General features: G+C 41.2%; 1 protein-coding gene across 2 annotated transcripts in view; it reads right to left on the bottom strand.

Moving 5' to 3' along the window:
• LOC122809295 overlaps positions 1-18136 on the bottom strand; it is a 328407-nt gene that overhangs the window by 132220 nt on the left and 178051 nt on the right. Inside the window, exon 4 of one of the 2 annotated variants that reach the window (XM_044080677.1) lies at positions 868-936. The exons of the other annotated variant lie outside the window; for it this stretch is intronic. Within the exon in view, the coding sequence (XP_043936612.1) occupies positions 868-936 (69 nt within the window). The remainder of the gene's footprint in view (positions 1-867; positions 937-18136) is intronic. 2 annotated transcript variants of the gene reach the window in all.

Below are 18136 nucleotides of genomic sequence, written 5' to 3'. Positions count from 1 at the left end.
AAGCAGCAGTACACCAACATGAATAACTCTACTGTACCAAAACTGAATAAGCTAAATGAATAAAACTCTTCTGTACCAAACAACTTAGAGGAGTCAACAGTACATGCTGCCTGAGTTCATTCCCCCCAAATTATGCCTTAAAATGAAATGTAGTTGTCAGCTCCCAAAGTTTCACTTGCAATACAAAGTTAGGGAACGAACTGGAACAAAATGAATAGGGTGGAAAGTAAATTGATTTTTTAATGAATTCAAGTGCATCTTCTGACCTAATGAAGCTTCCAACCTACAGGTGCACATCATCAGTCATAAAGTGACAGTACATTCCCATTGCATAGCAGAAAATGCCAACAGCAGCCTGTTTCTGTTTTGGAAGCTACGTGGCTTAGATATAAGAAGATTGTAAAGTTACCTGTCCAGTATTATGTACACTGAAATTGCAACTTGGAAACAAAAACAGAGCTGCTGGGATTAAAGTGAGATGTCACTACAGAAGGAACTGTCTTGGCAGTACAGCATAGTGTGTAATGATTAAGTTTATGATCACATTTTCCTGAATTTAATTCCTTAATTTACACTTGTATGTTGTGGCATTCTAAGTAAGTTGCATAAGAAGATAATGCTTCTGGCTCTGTTAAGGGGGACAGTTGCTTTGTATGCTTGCCAATATAACAAATGAATAAACTAAATGTAAAAAAAAGTATGGTGTTGTCACATGCATGCTGCATCTAATTTTACCATATTAGTACCAGTAAGTCACTGAAGCACCAACATTAATTTTTAACACATTTCATTCTAGTGTAACCACAATGATTTTTGTCACTTATACCCCAAGTTTTGATAATGACAGAAATAACTTAGTATTCATACCTGGTTTGGCTGTGAAACTTGTTTTCAATGTGCTGTAAACAGATGTACCTGGTATTGCTGTGCTGTTATCTGCAAATATATAAAACATATGTGTGTGTGCCAGTGAACTGTTTCATAATTAAATGTATCAGAGAAATGTATTTATTTATTGCATTATTTGTAGTGGACTGATCCAGGAACCATTTCAGCAATGACCAGGACCAAAACAGGCATACACAATCCATATAGATAGGTACACAAAATAAAGAATTACAAAATATTACACAGCACAAATAAGATTTTATACAAAAAGAACAAAACATGTATAACAACTGTTCTACTTAACAGTACAAGCTGTAAGTCACACATTTTCCCCAGCAATGATAGTAATCATTGTTAGTTGTGATGTAGAGTAAGAAATGTATGTTTGGTGCACTGAGGATTTAGTCTTGTGATAAACCAGCCTCTCTAAAGCAGATGCGTTTGATCTCATTAACTAGATAATTTATAGTGATTTCAAATTGAGATTATCCAGTGGTCTAATATCTGCAGTTATAGAGTTACAGATGACTGAATCAGTTTGGAAAATGATCTTTTACATGTATAGAGTGAGTAAAGGGAGTTCTCTATGACTGTATACAATCAGAAGTATGGAGAGAGCTGGATGTGTTTCTGAATGAAAGTTTGTTGATTAAAGGTGAACAATAGTTATTTGGAATAATTTTAAAGGTAAGGGTACTCAAGAGAAGAGAAGCTGTAGCACTACCAGGTAGCCAGTAAGTTTAAGCTGTAGTAGTTCGTGGTATTCCCTGTAGTTGGAAGTATAAATCTTGGTACATTATTTTTTTCTGATTGAATGAGGGAAGTATTCTGTCTTGATCAAGAAGCAATGATAGAAAAGTATATTCTAATTTAGGAATCGAACATTTACATTACAATCGAACATTTACATTAAATGTAACATTACATAACATTACAAAAACATGCATCTGGTGCCTTTCTCCCTGGGTCTCCACTGAAAATTGGTTTTGTTCCAAGTCGGACTTTCCCGGTAAACAAATGTTAAATAATTAAATAAATAAAATAAATACATTTATTCATAGATTCATAGACTGTTACTAGGCTAATGACCCCGGGTGGGAGTGGGGGCCTTTCTAAGCCTGGCAAAGTTTTCCTGAAAGAGTAATAATGTCCTGTATCTAAACAGGAGGCCATCTCTGTCCATAACATACAAGGGTTCCAGGCCTGGTGTAAATTTCCTATTCCCCATCCAATGGTCTAAGTTGCACTTAATCTGGGTAATAGACAAACACAGCCTCACATGGATAGGAAACCTGTTCCATAGGAGGAGCAGTCTTTTGGACACACATCTATCTCTCCAGCATATTCTGTTTAAGTCACAAATAAAATTCAGGTCCACAGACCTTGTATTTCAGGTACTCTTTGACTTATGAATATGAAGGTGATTCATAAGTGTGGGGTTTGCGAATGCCTTGTAAGCCAGGCATTGATCACCCCTCAGCAATCTATAGGAGACTGAGTAGAGGGAAATTTCTTTATGGTGCTCTCCATAAGACAGATTTGTTACACCTTGTATTCTTTTTGTAAGAAACCTCTGAGGTCACTTTAGTTGCTGCATATGCCTGGTCAGGTACATACCAAGGGGAGCATTGTACTCTATGATTGGTCTGAAAAGGGCAGAGTACAATGAGATAATGACCTCTTTGGGCCTACATGCCATGCTTTACTTATAGGTTGTGCAATATAATAAGATTTCTCACCACTGTGGCCACATGGTGGTCGAAGGTAAGGTTACTATTTACATGTGTACCTAGATCTCTGACCACTGGGTTGACTCTTAGGGTGTATTATCAACATGGTAATTATCCAGGATTGTTGACTTCCCAAAGGGTACAGTTATGCATTTCTTAGCATCGAGTTTAAGGCCATGGCTTTTGCACTATTTGTTAGTCAGAGATAGACTTTCTTGAAAAATGATAGTGTCTGCAGTTTTTCAATGATACCCCCAAGCTTGCAATCATCATGGCAGCTAGCAGGCCAGTGTATCCAGCTCCCTTCACCATTCACTTCACTCCACCCTACCCCCATTTCCACCCACCCCCTCTTTTCCTAAATTTATGCCTAAAATAACTACACCCTCTTCTACCTCCAGCCTATATAATACCTGCCTCAGTCACCTCCCCTTCCTCTCATCTCCACACCACACCTTTTCAACCATCCACTATGGCCCACCTTAACCTCTTGGTAGCCAGTACTCTCCTACTCCACCTACTATACCTCTTGCTTAACTCCACCTCCCACCATTCATGCACCATCATTCACCTTCAATCACCTGCTCTCCCTCTATCCTACTCCAACAGCCAAACCCACACATATGTAGCCATTAGCTAACAGCTCTATGACACAACTACCTTTCTCTTCCTACCTTTCAAACATTTACCCACACATAGGACTTAACCTTCAACTCACAGATGTATAAAACTCACCAATAAATTCAGACAACTCGCTGTATATAATATAACACAAATTAAATGCCAGGCTGACATCCACCCCAACTCTGGTCCTCTCACCTACACCCATCATTACCCAACCATTTTCCCAACCAGCCTTCCACCAGTTTCTCTACAACATAATACTGACCAGCACCCCCTTCCCCCACTTCCAAAGACCAACAACACAGACCTAGTCTTTATAAACTTTAACCTCCATAGCATCGTAATTCCATGCAACCCTTAACTCCTACTTACCTGACATTGCAGCAATAACTGAAACCTGGCTAAAGCCCTGCATCAAAAACAAGGAAATTATTACAAATTGATATAACATAATTAGATTTGACAGACCAAACAAAAGGGGTGGTGATGTCACTATTATGTATAAAGACACACTCAACCTGGAACTATTAAACTGTGCCCCTCCTGACCTACCTAACCCCAAAATCCTAACAACACACCTAGTAATAAACCCTAACAAATCTATTATTATCATAACCACCTACCTCCCACTTGGCAACAACTTACCCATAATTGAAAAATCTTCTCACTTGGGCATCAACTAATTTCAGCCAGGAAAACATTATCTTCAGTGATGTTAACCTGGATTGGCATTCCTTCACCATCAACAGCCCCTACAATGTCCTAAATCTCTTTAATTTCACCCAAATCATATCCTGTCCAACCTGGCTAAATAAAAACTCTAAAAAGCAGTCCACACTAGATTGGATACTAACTAACAAACCCAATCTAAGTTATTTAGCAGGCTGCCTTCAAGATTCCCTCGGTGACCACTCACCTACCTTCCTGTACAGAAAATGAGCTCAGACACAAACCAACACAATACATAGATTTATCAGGAACAAAAAAATATTCTCCTCCTCCACTTTCAACCATCTTTTTCAGCAAAGTAACTGGTCACCTCTAAGAAACCTCCCACTTGATCAGGCAGACCTTTACTTCAACAATACCTTTCTTAAAATACTAAATCTAACACCCATAAGAAAAATAACAGCAAAAACTAGGCATATGCCTTTACTTTCTAAAGATACCCTAGCACTTCTGAAGCAAATAGACAGGGCATGGGTCACTTACCACACTACCAAAAATAACATAGACCACAAAATATATCAGCAGCTATGTAACCAGACTAAGCAAAAGATAAAAATAGACAAGCAAAACTATTTCCTTTCAGATCAGCAAACCCACCAATTTAACCCCAGAAAATTTTGGCAAAACATTAATACTCGTCTCAACAAAGACTATACCCTTACTCCCCACCCACCAACCCCAAGGTTTCAGACACAATAGCTACACAATTTAATTCCCACATCATTGCTATTTCTAGGTGAGAGCTGCTTGTCTTAGCTAGGCCAAAACCAATGCACCAAGCAGTGCTCACTGGCCAAGAAGGCAGAGATATAACCAGAGGATAGCTCATTATAACTTAAATAATCGTGATATACTTGACAAGTGGACAGGGACATTAAAAGGGTATTAGCAGATATGTATGACCACCATAGGGGTCCTGGAGGAATACATGGACTTTCTATACATGTGAACACTAAGAAATGTATAGCTGTCACTATACTTGCCACAGGAACCTTCAAGAGACAGACTAGGGACACATTTAGGATCTCACAGGCCTCTGCCTCAAGGATACTGCAGCAGTTCCTGGATGTACTCCTGGCACATGTAGATAAGTACATCTATCTCTAAGTGTCACCTCAAGACCAAGCCAGGACTATGAGTGCCTTTTACAGGGTGGCATGTTTCCCCAAGGTACTTTGTGTGATAGATTGCACCCATGTTGCAATTAGGGGCCTTTGTGATCCACAGGGGGAGCAGTACCATAGTAGGAAGGGCTACCATTCCATCAACTGCCAGGTAGTGTGCGATGCATAGGGCTGTATCACCAATTTGTCTGCCCAGCATCCTGGCAGTGCACATGATTCCCATATCTGGCACACTAACTCACTCTACTGCCTCTTCCAGCATGTCAAGATGCCCAGTGGCCATCTTGTTGTTGAGCTGAAAAAATATATATTTTTATATTGTATTTAACTTATTTATTTTAAATTGTATAGTGGAATACTAAAACACGTTTTCTTTGTTTTGCCCCCTCTCTCTCTGCTTTTTTTTCTTGTTTTTCAGGTGATGTTGGATGTCTACTGGAGCCATGGCTCATGACACAAGTGAGAAATCCAAGTGGACCTGCTAAAGAGACCTATAACACATCCCTGGCCCAGACCTGTATTCCCATAGATTGATAGGGTTTTTAGCCTCCTGAAGAACTGTTTCAGTAGCTTGGACGAGTGTGAGGGTGTCCTTCAGTATGACCCAGCTACTGTAAGTAGGATGTTTACTGCATGTTGCATTCTGCATAACGTGATTATGTGCCAGTCTGCTAATGAAGTGACCCATGCTGTCATTGCAGCTTCCAGCTCCAGTCCCACTGCAACTAATGATATCCAGCTAGCAGCTGCAGTAGTAAGGGACCCTGTGCAGTAGGGTCTTGTACAGCATATGGCAGTGTAGGTAAAGAGGTGGAGTTTAGTCCAGAACTATGAACCATACCATTCAGGTTATTATTTCCTTTCTTGTAAGAAATGCATAGAGTATAACTGATGTATGCAGTGATAACTGTGAGCTATGCTGTGTGATACATGGTCTACTGTCACTGTTCATCTGACGTTCTCTCTCTTAAAATTATTATTTTTTTTTATTTCATAAAGTTATTCACATTATTGTTTGCATAAGTCATGCTTGAGTACTTACTGTCTCCTGCTCAGTGATGATGTAAGGCATCATATAAGTAATAATCACCTTTTTAAATGTTTTGCAAAATTGTTTAGAAGTGGTGTACAGAAGTATTCATGTACAGAATGTCCTCATTTAGTATAATTAGTAAAAATGTGCATTGTAGTGAAAACGTATCACTTTTTTCATATTTTGCAATTCGTTATCAGATGCTGTTTGCTGTGGTGACTTCAGAGTCAAAAAATATCATTTGTGCAGTGGCAAGGGTGAAATGGCAGCAGTGTTTGTTTAGTGAGCAGGCTACTCATTTCAGATGTGTAATTTTCTCATTACTATGTTTCCATGAAAAGTCACGTACTAATACTTTCCAGGTGTAGGTAACTGTCAGCTGTAGGAATGTTAATACATAGAGCACTGGTTTAAATGTCATGATATGTCATGCAGATTTATTTCCATGTTTATTGTAGCTCTAAGAAGTACTACTGCAAAGATGTAATGCATACCGCTATAAAGTGTCCCAACCCACCTGCAACATTTTTGCTTTTGATATGTCCTTCCTCATCTAGCTAAACCATTCAACAGTCTTTATTAAGGTAAAATTGAAAGTCACAGTATTGTCAGAATTAATTAACATTTGTTCAAGATCAAATGAGTCATACATATCTCCTAAGGATAGGCTAGGTGGCAGTGGAAGTGACTCTGAAGATAATTGTAGGGGAGTTGGATCAAGGTCATGACCTAACTGATGCAGGTAGCCTTGCAGACACTGATCTAACAATGCACAGTGACCGTGATCAGGACCTCACATTAGAGGTTTGGGTAGGTGTAGATGAACACTGATGTGGTCTGTATGAAATCTGTCTTAATTGTCCTCCCTGACTAGTTGCATTACATTCCTGAGAAGCACTTGGAGTCTCATGTGATCTCTGGCCATGGGTCTGGACTGTTCCCCATTCTCCTTATCTTCCAAGAGTGGAGTCCTGAGTAGTAAATGAATGTAGGCAGCTATGGATGCTTGCTGTGCCACCGTACTACTCATTAGTGTAATAATGGCATTATCTCTGCTCTCCGCCATTTTGAAGCAGTGCTGGAAATGCTCTTGCAAACCCAGGAGGGCTCTGACCATTTGCAGCTGACTCTGTGGCAATGTTCTGAGCACTAACAATGTCACAGCACATTTGCTGCTGAGCGTCCAATGCATTTCATGTTTCCTGGGTTAGTTGTAACAAATGTCTGCACCTGCTCCCCTTTGTAAAGGTATCACTGTGGGCAGTGTTACTTCTGAATGCCTGCCAGTATCATCAAATTGTTTTTCTGGGTTTGGAGATACCAGTGTAGAGGTGAACGACTGTCCCTCCAATACAAGCATGAGTGCAATGCTAGCATATGCTTGACTTTGTGATACTATCACTTCTTGCAGAGTTACTAACATGTTGTGGTTTGTGACATTCTGTCATTAAACTTGGGGACTGTATGTCACATTCTTCAGGCTGCCTCATTAATATGATCATGTTTTCATCATCATTATGACCAATAGACATTCTGCTGTTGATATCCTCCAAATTCATTGGTATTGTGGAACTGTTTCTTTCTGATGCTGACCCTGTAAAAAGATATTTGAAACCATTGCTCATAATGAAATAGCATACACTACTGTATGCTTACTAAGATGGTGTATGGGAAATTTACCATGCACACTAACTTCATTGATATTCAGTGCTGCTATGGAAACTTCTCCAAAGTAATAGTAATTGTCAATTGTTTAATGTAATTACCCTTTGCCAGCATTGAGTTCTCTACATGAATATATGAAACTGTTTTTAAACAATCCTTCATGAGCAGATGAGTATTGCTGCAGCAGACATTGGTCACAGCCAGGGTTCACATCTCCTCTGATTATCCCAGTGCAATCATCATCTGTGTCAAATATATCCCCATAGATAAAGAGGTGTAGTGTTACTGGAATAATTGTAGGAGGTCTCCCGCAGTACTGGTACAGGCAATTGCATTCTGCCTCGACTTGCTTTTAGCACATCCTATCATGTCATTTGCCTTCTTCTTACACTGTGTTCATGTGCAATGTCTGCCACTTACTGCATGATTCCAGACGTGTGTCCTATCTACTTGTTTGGGTCCCCCTTTACCAATCAGACTTTTCCAAATGTCTTAAGGGCTGCCATGATGGTGGATTTTCCTCATGGTTGAAGTTATCCTCTCTTTGCCTTGATCGCTTGTTTTTCATCATTAATGTACATCAGAAGAAAAAAGGCTACAGTCATACAAAAAAAATGGATGTAATCATCATTCACAAACTGAGGCTCTATCAGACTGAAAGTTACATCATTAAAAACTGCTTAAATATTTAAAATCTAATCACATGCTTAATTGCCAATTAACATTTTAACCATTTTCTTTTTAAATAGGCTACAAAATCTTTTTGATTATTCAGCCCTGGAAGAGAACAGGCATTTAATTTGACCTACCATGAATATTCCAAACACCCCAATTCATCCTCAGCATTAAACATTCTTTTTGGATTTTTTATATCATCCAGTACTAAAAACTTAAATACAACCTTACATTTACCATTATTTAAGTACCTACCCAAGATATTATTTTCATCCCCTGCCTGTACTGCATATTTGTGTTCATAAATTCTTTTGTATAATTCTCTCACAGTACGACCCACATAAAATGCCATACACAAAACACAAAAGACCAAATAAATCACAAATTTGGACTTACAAGTAAAACATCCTTTGATCTTAATACTGTAATTGTTAATAGTAATTTCATTGGCAGCAGTGTACAGAAAATTGCACAGATTGCAGTTCAAACACTTTCCCGTGCCTGTTTTGTGACACTTTTCATTTGGCATGTTTAATTTCACTTGAAAATAATTTTTAAAACTCTTACCCTTTTTTATATAAACAGTGGATGATCACCTGCTACCTTAATGATCTCAGAACTCGCACTACAAATCTTCCAATTATTACCTACAATATTTTTGATGGCTGTGGCATCAATACTATTCTGAATTTGCATACAGATAGATGATTTAAAGTCCCTTTCCTTAGATTTACTATTGTCCTTCCTTACCTGATTTCTAAGATAAATTACTTTGGTAAAACGATCACACCCTAATTTCTCTGGGTACTCTCTATTCAACAGTTTATTACATAAACTCAAATCCTCTTATAAAAAATCCTCATCTCTCACTATTACATTACTTATTCGCATAAGTTGTCCTTTGGCAGCATTTTCTTTTGTCTTTTTAGGGTGCATACTTTTATAATGCAAATATGAATTATTATGCATTTCCTTCTTATATATTGTCATGATCAACTTATTACCAGCTTTAAAGACAGTAACGTGCAAAAAATGTGTATGAGTTAAGCTATACTCACAAGTAAATTTTAAATAAGAATTTATACTGTTAGTGTAATTAATGAACTCCTTTAAGGACTGTTCTCCCCCTCTTCAAATCAAAAAACATTGTCAATAAAATGCTTGAAAGTCACAACATTAACTAAAAATCTATTTTAAGATGGTGACTGTTTCCCACCCATGCATGAAGATATTTGCATAGCTGGGGGCCATCACTGCCCCATAGCTATGCCATTTATTTGACAAAAAATTGCTTTAGAATTCAAATAAGTTGTATCTTAAAATGAAATCTAATGATTCCATCGACAAATTCACAGTATTGCTCAAATATAATTTAGATTTCAATAATTCAAATCTCACATCTTCCATCCCTTCAGCACTGGGTATAACATCTCAAGGAGATCTAATATCCAAAGTCACTAACAAAACAGTTTCACAAATAATGATTTCTTTGACCTTTTTAATAAAATCAAAAGTGTCCTTGATATATGCGCTGCTCAAATGAACTATTTTCTGAAGATGTTTGTCAACAAAAATAGCCATATTTTTAGTCTTACTATTTGCACTTGCAACAATGGGTCAACTAAGTCCTTATTAATTTTTGGTAAGACAAAACTTCAGCTTACCTTAGGATTGTCAGTTATTAAATATTTCCTAGTGGATTCCAGTATCCTACCACTATAAAACCATTCTTTGATCTGAGAATCAATAAACGAGTAAGATTTTTTAACCTCCAAATAAGTCACTGCCTTATAGAAATTAGCATCTGATTACAGTTCTATCATTTTGACATCAAAATTGCTCCTGTCTATACTGCCAAAGCATTACCTTTGTCAGCTTTTAAAATGAAAACCTCTTCATTGTTAATCAAACTATAAAAAGTCTCTGTCTCAATTTTTAACAAATTATAGTACTTGTAACAAGATTTTTTATCAAATAATTCAATAATTTGTAATTCAGTTAAGGTTAAAAACATTTCCAACTCTTTTTTAAAGGCAGTTCCTCAGCCAATTTATGTATACCAGCAGGGAACAAACACAAACAGGACATGGGCAGAAGTGACAACAACCAGGAATATACTGAGAAACAGGGTAACAATGGAGGAACTGGAAGAGAAGAGGCAACTTCTGAAGAAATTAGGTACTGTTGCTTTTAAAATTGTTAATCTTTCCAATTATTTTTTAACAGATGAAGCCTGTCAAGTTTTGAGTAAAAGATGGAGCTTCATCCCAGGAAAGAGGGCTAACATATGTGAAGTTATCAGCACCCTGAGAGACTAGGTTAGGCAGTTGAACTTCAAGATTTTCTTTGATAATGAAACTGCTAAGCTGAATATGTTTTTTAAACCCAGTATTTTCAATCCACCCCTTAAAAATAGCTGGAAATGTTTTAACGTTATCTGAATTGCAAATGATTGAATTATTTGAAAAAACCCTTGTGATAAGTACTATAATTTGGTAGTATTACAAAGGAGTAATCATCCTAGGATCATAGGAAGTTACTAGGATAATGGCCCTGCAGCCCTTACAAGCCTAGCCAAGAGTTTATCCCCAAAAAAGAAACCTCAGTCAGCACCTGATAGCCCTGTTAATGAGGGACACTGGTAGAACCCATGGGACAAATTTGTGGATTCCCATCCACTCATCAATGTTGTCCTTGAAGAGGGTCAGTGAGGTACTCTGACATGTATGGGAAATCTTTCCAGAGATGGGCAGCCTCTGGGAGACAAACCTGTCTCTCCAGCAGGTTTTGTTGATGTCACATATTAGATTTAGACCTTTCGAGTGGTAATGCACAAGGAGTTAGACTTATGGATATGGAGCATCTCTAGTGAGGCAGGATCTGATATTGCCCTGTAGGTAAGACACAGATCACCTCTGAGCAATCTGTACGATACCAAGTAGAGTGATAGTGATTTGAGCCTGTCCATATAGGACAAGTGCTGGAAGCCATGGATTCTCTTTGTGAGGTATTTCTGTGACCTTTCCAGTTGGTGCAGGTGTTTGGAGAGGTACATACCAAAGGGGGGCATTATACTCAATTATTGGCCTAATGAGGGAGGAGTACAGATAGGTAGTAACCTCCTTTTTTCTGGATGCAATCCCTTTAGTTATGAGATGAACCAAGTAAAAGGCTGTTCTGACCACTGCTACTGCATGATGGTCAAATGTGAGATTGTTGTCAACCTGAGTACCCAGGTTTCTCACCACAGGTTGTATACTTAGGGGGTTGCCTCTGATGTAGTAATCAAAAGGGGCTGTGTTTTTGTTGAATGGCATGATACATTTTTTTTGCATTTGACTTAAGGCCATGACTTTAGCATCAGTCATTTGTTGCTGTGAGACCCTCTTGCAGTATGTTAACATCATTTGGGGAGTCAATGACAGGACCCAACTTACAGTCATCTGCAAACTTGGTCAGCCACAGGCCTTTTGTCTTTGCCTGGACCTCTGAGAAGTAGATGCCAACAGTAAGGGTCCTAGGAAGACCCCTGGGGAAAACCACTAGTGAGAGGTCTGCTGTCGGAGGTGGAGGTGCCTATTTTGACCTTGTGGGTCCTCTCTGTGAGCCAGTTGGTGACCCACCTTATCAGATAGGGATTTATGCCAAGTTGTGTTAGCTTCTTGATGATGCCTGTGTGGGGGATTGTGTCAAAGGCCTTGGCCAAGTCAAGGTAAGCTGTATGTACTGACTTACCCTCATCCAGGGCCTTGGTGACAGTCTTAAAGAAGTCAACCAGGTTCAACAGGCAAGATCTGCCCTTGACAATTCCAAACTGGATGGGGTCAAGTGCTTGGAGATTGCCTATGTCCTTGTTTATGAGATCCATAACAATATGCTCCATGGCTTTACAGATCAGACTTGTCAAGCTAATGGGGCAATAATTCCCAGGGTCAGTAGTGGCACCACCTTTGTGCAAGGGGATGACAATGGCAATTCTCCATTCTGCTGGAATAAAGCTTGAATAGGGTGCTCAATGGCGAAGCTAATTCTCATAGGAGATGGTGCAGAATACATTCTGAAATACTATCAGGTCCCATGGAAGCTGTGTTCTTTGCCTTGGATAAGGCCTTTAACACTTGATCTATAGAGATGTGAAGTGTAGAACAAGTATCAGGGATGTCAAATTGGCCTTTGGGGGAATATGGAGGTGAAATTTGCTCTGAACCTATTTGCTAGCAGGTTGGCTAAGTCAACAGGATCAGTGTAAATTGTACTGTTAAGGACTAATTTGAAACAAACCTGGGCTTTGCCATGGAGGTTTCTGATGTAACTGAAGAAGGCTTTGTGGTTTCCCTTTATTTCACAGGCTAGTTTCAATTCATAATAGCCTTTGGAGGTTTTCACTAGTGATCAAATTTGCTTACTGAGGCTGAGGAGGGAGATTTTCTAGTTTGGAATTTGCTCCTTTTTTTATGATGACAAAATGATAGAATTAATCTGAAATAGGGACTTCATTTGTCAGCAACCTGTGGGTTTTGGATCCGATATCGGATCCGAGCCGGCAACTTGTTTCATAGCCAATGGATCCGAGCTCCTAGCTCCTCCCCTCACCCATAATCCCCTGCCAACCCTCCATGACCTCAGATCTAGTTTGCCGCGCTTGTGAGTAGCTGGATTTTCAGAGCTCTTAGCGATTTTTTAAAGATAAGTGTAATTTCTTCCTTTTCTGTCTTTAGTTTTTAAACAGTGTGTAAGTGTTAGGTTCCCTTTATTATTTGTACCTTTTATATATTTTTTTTTCCCTCTCCTCGCTGGTCGTTAGTGAGTGTGTGTGTGTGTGTTAGTGTTTTGGGGCCTGTGTGCTTGTGTAGTACCTTTCTTCCCCCCAGTATGGCAGAGGCCCCAAAAGCCATTTTTTCAAAATGTACCGAGTGTGGCCATAAGCTCTCCCCGGCTGATGGCCACACTCGGTGCTTTCGATGCCTTGGGGTTGAACACCTCTCCTCAGGCTGTACCATTTGTGCAGCGTTCAACCCCAGAGCATTGAAAGAGCGGAGGTCAAAGCTGGTCTTGGTGGGACTTTTGCCCCCGGACTCGGCTTCGGCCCCCGTTCCTCCTGTGGCACTACTGCAGCCTGTGGTGGTAGCCACTTCTGCCCCCCTTCCTTCGGCCGGGACTCAAACTCCCGCTAAAGCATCGGAGGACAGGGAGGCCAGGAGGGAGAAACGGAGGGAGAAGCACCACAAGCGGCGGGCCGAGCCCTCCGCTTCGGCCCCGCCGGCTAAGCGGGCTTCTCCATCCACAGCTTCTAGGTCTCCACCTCCTCAGCTCCGATCTCCTTGTTTCTACCCAGGACCCAAGGAGGAGGAGGTCCGATCTCCATCGAGGTCATCGAGGCGGCATTCCAGGCCTGCCTCGGTGGCCTCATCGAGATCGACTTACAGTATGTCAGATGCAGACTTGGACCGGATGATGCGGAGGTTCATCCAGGCCCAGCTGCAGATGGGAGTGCTCTTGCCTCCCCCCCTTTGGGTAGGAGCTCAACACCCTTTTTTGCTCTGATTGCTCCTTCTCCGACCCGCTTCCCGGGTTCGGAGCGTTTGGAGCCGGGCAGCGTCAGAGCCGGGGGTGGGTTGGCGCCGACAGTACTTGGTACTTCGGATCCGACCCTGCCCTCGAGTCTGTCGAATATGACCTCTCGGAGCTGTGGGCCGAGCTTCGGATCCGAGGGATTCAGTGTGCCTTCGGCTCCATCCAGGTCAGAGCACACTGGTCATTCGGATCCGACGGTCTCGGCACCGGCTCCGATCCCTTCATTGGACCCGAGTCGGAGTCAGCTCTTGGAGCCCAGGGAGAGCGGTTCCCCCTCGGCCTTCGATGTAGTGGAGAGGGCTCTTTCGAGAGCATCTGGACCCCCGGCCCTTGTCTCGGCTCCACCCTGCACTCCCTCTCTGCTGGGCCAGGCTTCCATCACCCGGCCACAGGGACAGCCTGCTTCGATGTCCCAGGTTGTTCCTTTGGAACAGGATGTTGCTGGCGAGACCTCCTCAGACAGCCCCCCCCCCCGAGGAGGTGCCTCACAAGCACAAGTGTAAGAGGAGGCACGTGGACTCCCTGAGTCCTTAACCGGGGACACGGACTTGGATGAAGGGGAAGGCTCCCCAAGATCACCCCCTGAGGATGTCTCCTTTGGAGACATCATGGAAATGCTTAGGATCAGAGGTGGGTGGTCTGCCCCCAAGGCTTCCTCCGACGAGTCCATGTTTCTGGAGGCATTCAAAGTAGGTCCGTCTACCTCTTGGGTGTCCCCTCCGGCCGACCCCCTGGTGGACCTTGTTACCACCAGGGCGTGGAAGGACCCGGACACCGTGGAGCCAGTCTCTAAACGTCTGGATAGGATATTGAGCCCCCCCCGCAGACCGGACCCACTGGAGCAAGGGTCCCCCCGTAGATGCCATGTTGATGGCGGCAGCCATGAAGAGGGAACTAGCTCAGGAGAGCCCCTCGGTCCATCCACCGAGCAAGGAGTCCCGCTCAATGGATTGCTTAGGGAAGCGAGTCTTTAGTTCAGTGACCTTTTTGGTAAGGTCCCTGAACTATATGGCACATGTCATCAGGATGCAGCGGGATCTTATCAAAAATATGCTGCCTCCCCCCCTGAGTCCATGTCGGCGGAGGACAAACAGTTGTACTCCACCCGAATGGCCACTCTGAGATCCATTTCGAATACCTCTATGCGGCTATTGTCCCACGCCACCAAGGGAGCTGCGCACAAATAATGATTTCTTTGACCTTTTTAATAAAATCAAAAGTGTCCATGATATATGTGCTGCTCAAATGAACTATTTTCTGAATATGTTTGTCAACAAAAATAGCCATATTTGTGGTCCTACCATTTGCACTGGCAACAATTGGTTGTAAAGAGGGGTCATCTAAGTCCTTATTAATTTTTGGTAAGACAAAACTCGGCTTACCTTAGGATTGTCAGTTATTAAATATTTCCTAGTGTATTCTAGTATCCTATCACTATAAATCCATTCTTTGATCTGAGAATCAATAAACAAGTAAGATTTTTTAACCTCCAAATAATTCATTGCCTTATAGAAATTAGCATCAGATAATATTTCTATCATTTTGACATCATAATTGCTCTTATCTATACTGCCAAAGCATTACCTCTGTCAGCTTTTAAAATGAAAACCTCTTAATTGTTAATCAAACTATAAAAAGTCTCTCTCTCAATTTTCAACAAATTATAGTACTTGTAACAAGTTTTTTTATCAAATAATTCAATCATTTGCAATTCATTTAAGGTTAAAAACATTTCCCACTCCTTTTTAAAGGCAGCTCCTCAGCCAATTTATGTATACCAGCAGGCAATAAACACAAACAGGACATGGGCAAAAGTGACAACAACCAGGAATATACTGAGAAACAGAAGGTAACAATGGAGGAACTGGAAGAAAAGAGGCAACTTCTGAAGAAATTAGGTACTGTTGCTTTTAAAATTGTTAATCTTTCCAATTATTTTTTAACAGATGAAGCCTGTCAAGTTTTGAGTAAAGGATGGAGCTTCATCCCAGGAAAGAGAGTTAACATATGTGAAGTTATCAGCACCCTGAGAGACTATGTTAGGCAGTTGAACTTCAAGTTTTTCTTTGATAATGAAACTGCTAAGCTGAATATGCTTTTTAAACCCAGTATCTTCAATCCACCCCTTAAAATAACTGGAAATGTTTTAACGCTATCTGAATTGCAAATTATTGAATTATTTGAAAGAGCCCTTGTGATAAGTATTATAATTTGGTAGTATTAGAAAGAAGTAATCATCCTAGGATCATAGGAGGTTATTAGGCTAATGGCCATGAGGCCCTTACAAGCCTAGGCAAGAGTTCATCCCCAAAAAAGAAACCTCAGTCAGCACTTGACAGCCCTGTTAATGAGGGACACAGGTAGAACCCATGGGACAAATTTGTGGATTCCCATCCACTCATCAAGGTTGTCCTTGAAGAGGCTCAGTGAGGTACTCTGACATGTATGGGAAGTCTTTCCAGAGATGGAGCAGTCTCTGGGAGGCAAACCTGTCTCTCCAGCAGATTTTGTTGATGTCACATATTAGATTTAGACCTTTTGAGTGGGTAATGCACAAGGAGTTAGATTTATGGATATGGAGCATCTCTAGTAGGGCAGGATCTGATATTGCCTTGTAGGCAAGACACAGATCACCTCTGAGCAATCTGTACGATACCAAGTAGAGTGATAGTGATTTGAGCCTGTCCATATAGGACAAGTGTTGGAAGCCATGGATTTTCTTTGTGAGGTATTTCTGTGACCTTTCCAGTCGGTGCAGGTGTTTGGTGAGGTACATACCAAAGGGGGCATTATACTCAATTATTGGCCTAATGAGGGAGGAGTACAGAGAGGTAATAACCTCCTTTTTTCTGGATGCAATCCCTTTAGTTATGAGATGAACCAAGTAAAAGACTTTTCTGACCACTGCCGCTGCATGATGGTCAAATGCGAGATTGTTGTCAACCTGAGTACCCAGGCTTCTCACCACAGGATGTATGCTTAGGGGGTTGCCTCTGATGTAGTAATCAGAAGGGGCTGTGTTTTTGTTGAATGGCATGATATATTTTTTTGCATTTGACTTAAGGCCATGACTTTGGCACCAGTCATTTGTTGCTGTGAGACCCTCTTGCAGTATGTTAACATCATTTGGGGAGTCGATGACAGCACCTAACTTACAGTCATCTGCAAACTTGGTCAGCCATAGGCCTTTTGTCTTTGCCTGGACCTCTGAGAAGTAGATGCCAAACAGTAAGGTTCTAGGACAGACACCTGGGGAACACCACTAGTGACAGGTCTGCTGTCGGAGGTGGAGGCGCCTATTTTGACCTTGTGGGTCCTCTCTGTGAGCCAGTTGGTGACCCACCTGATCAGATAGGGATTTATGCCAAGTTGTGTTAGCTTCTTGATGATGCCTGTGTGGGGGATTGTGTCAAAGGCCTTCGCCAAGTCAAGGTAAGCTGTATGTACTGACTTACCGTCATCCAGGGCCTTGGTGACAGTCACAAAGAAGTCAACCAGGTTCAACAGGCAAGATCTGCCCTTGACGATTCCAAACTGGATGGGGTCAAGTGCTTGGAGATTGCCTATGCCCTTGTTTATGAGATCCATAGCAATATGCTCCATGGCTTTACAGATCAGACTTGTCAAGCTAATGGGGCAATAATTCCCAGGGTCAGTAGTGGCACCACCTTTGTGCAAGGGGATGACAATGGCAATTCTCTATTTTGCTGAAATAAAGCTTGAATAGGGTGCTCAATGGCAAAGCTAGTTCTTGTAGAAGATGGTGCAGAATACATCCTGAAATACTATCAGGTCCCATGGAAGCTGTGTTCTTTGCCTTGGATAAGGCCTTTAACACTTGATCTATAGAGATGTGAAGTGTAAAACAAGTATTGGGGATGTCAAATTGGCCCTTGGGGGGATATGGAGGTGAAATTTACTCTGAACCTATTTGCTAGCAGGTTGGCTAAGTCAACAGGATCAGTGTAAATCGTACCGTTAAGTACTAATTTGGAAGAAACCTGGGCTTTGCCATGGAGGTTTCTGATGTAACTGAAGAAGGCTTTGTAGTTTCCCTTTATTTCACAGTCTAGTTTCAATTCATAATAGCCTTT

This window comes from Protopterus annectens, chromosome 8.part0 (genome assembly GCF_019279795.1).
Source record: "Protopterus annectens isolate FY-2018-M chromosome 8.part0, PAN1.0, whole genome shotgun sequence".
Taxonomy (NCBI): Eukaryota; Metazoa; Chordata; order Ceratodontiformes; family Protopteridae; genus Protopterus; species Protopterus annectens.
The sequence above is the reverse complement of the archived record's forward strand: the minus strand, read 5'-3'. Positions and strand labels throughout refer to the sequence as shown.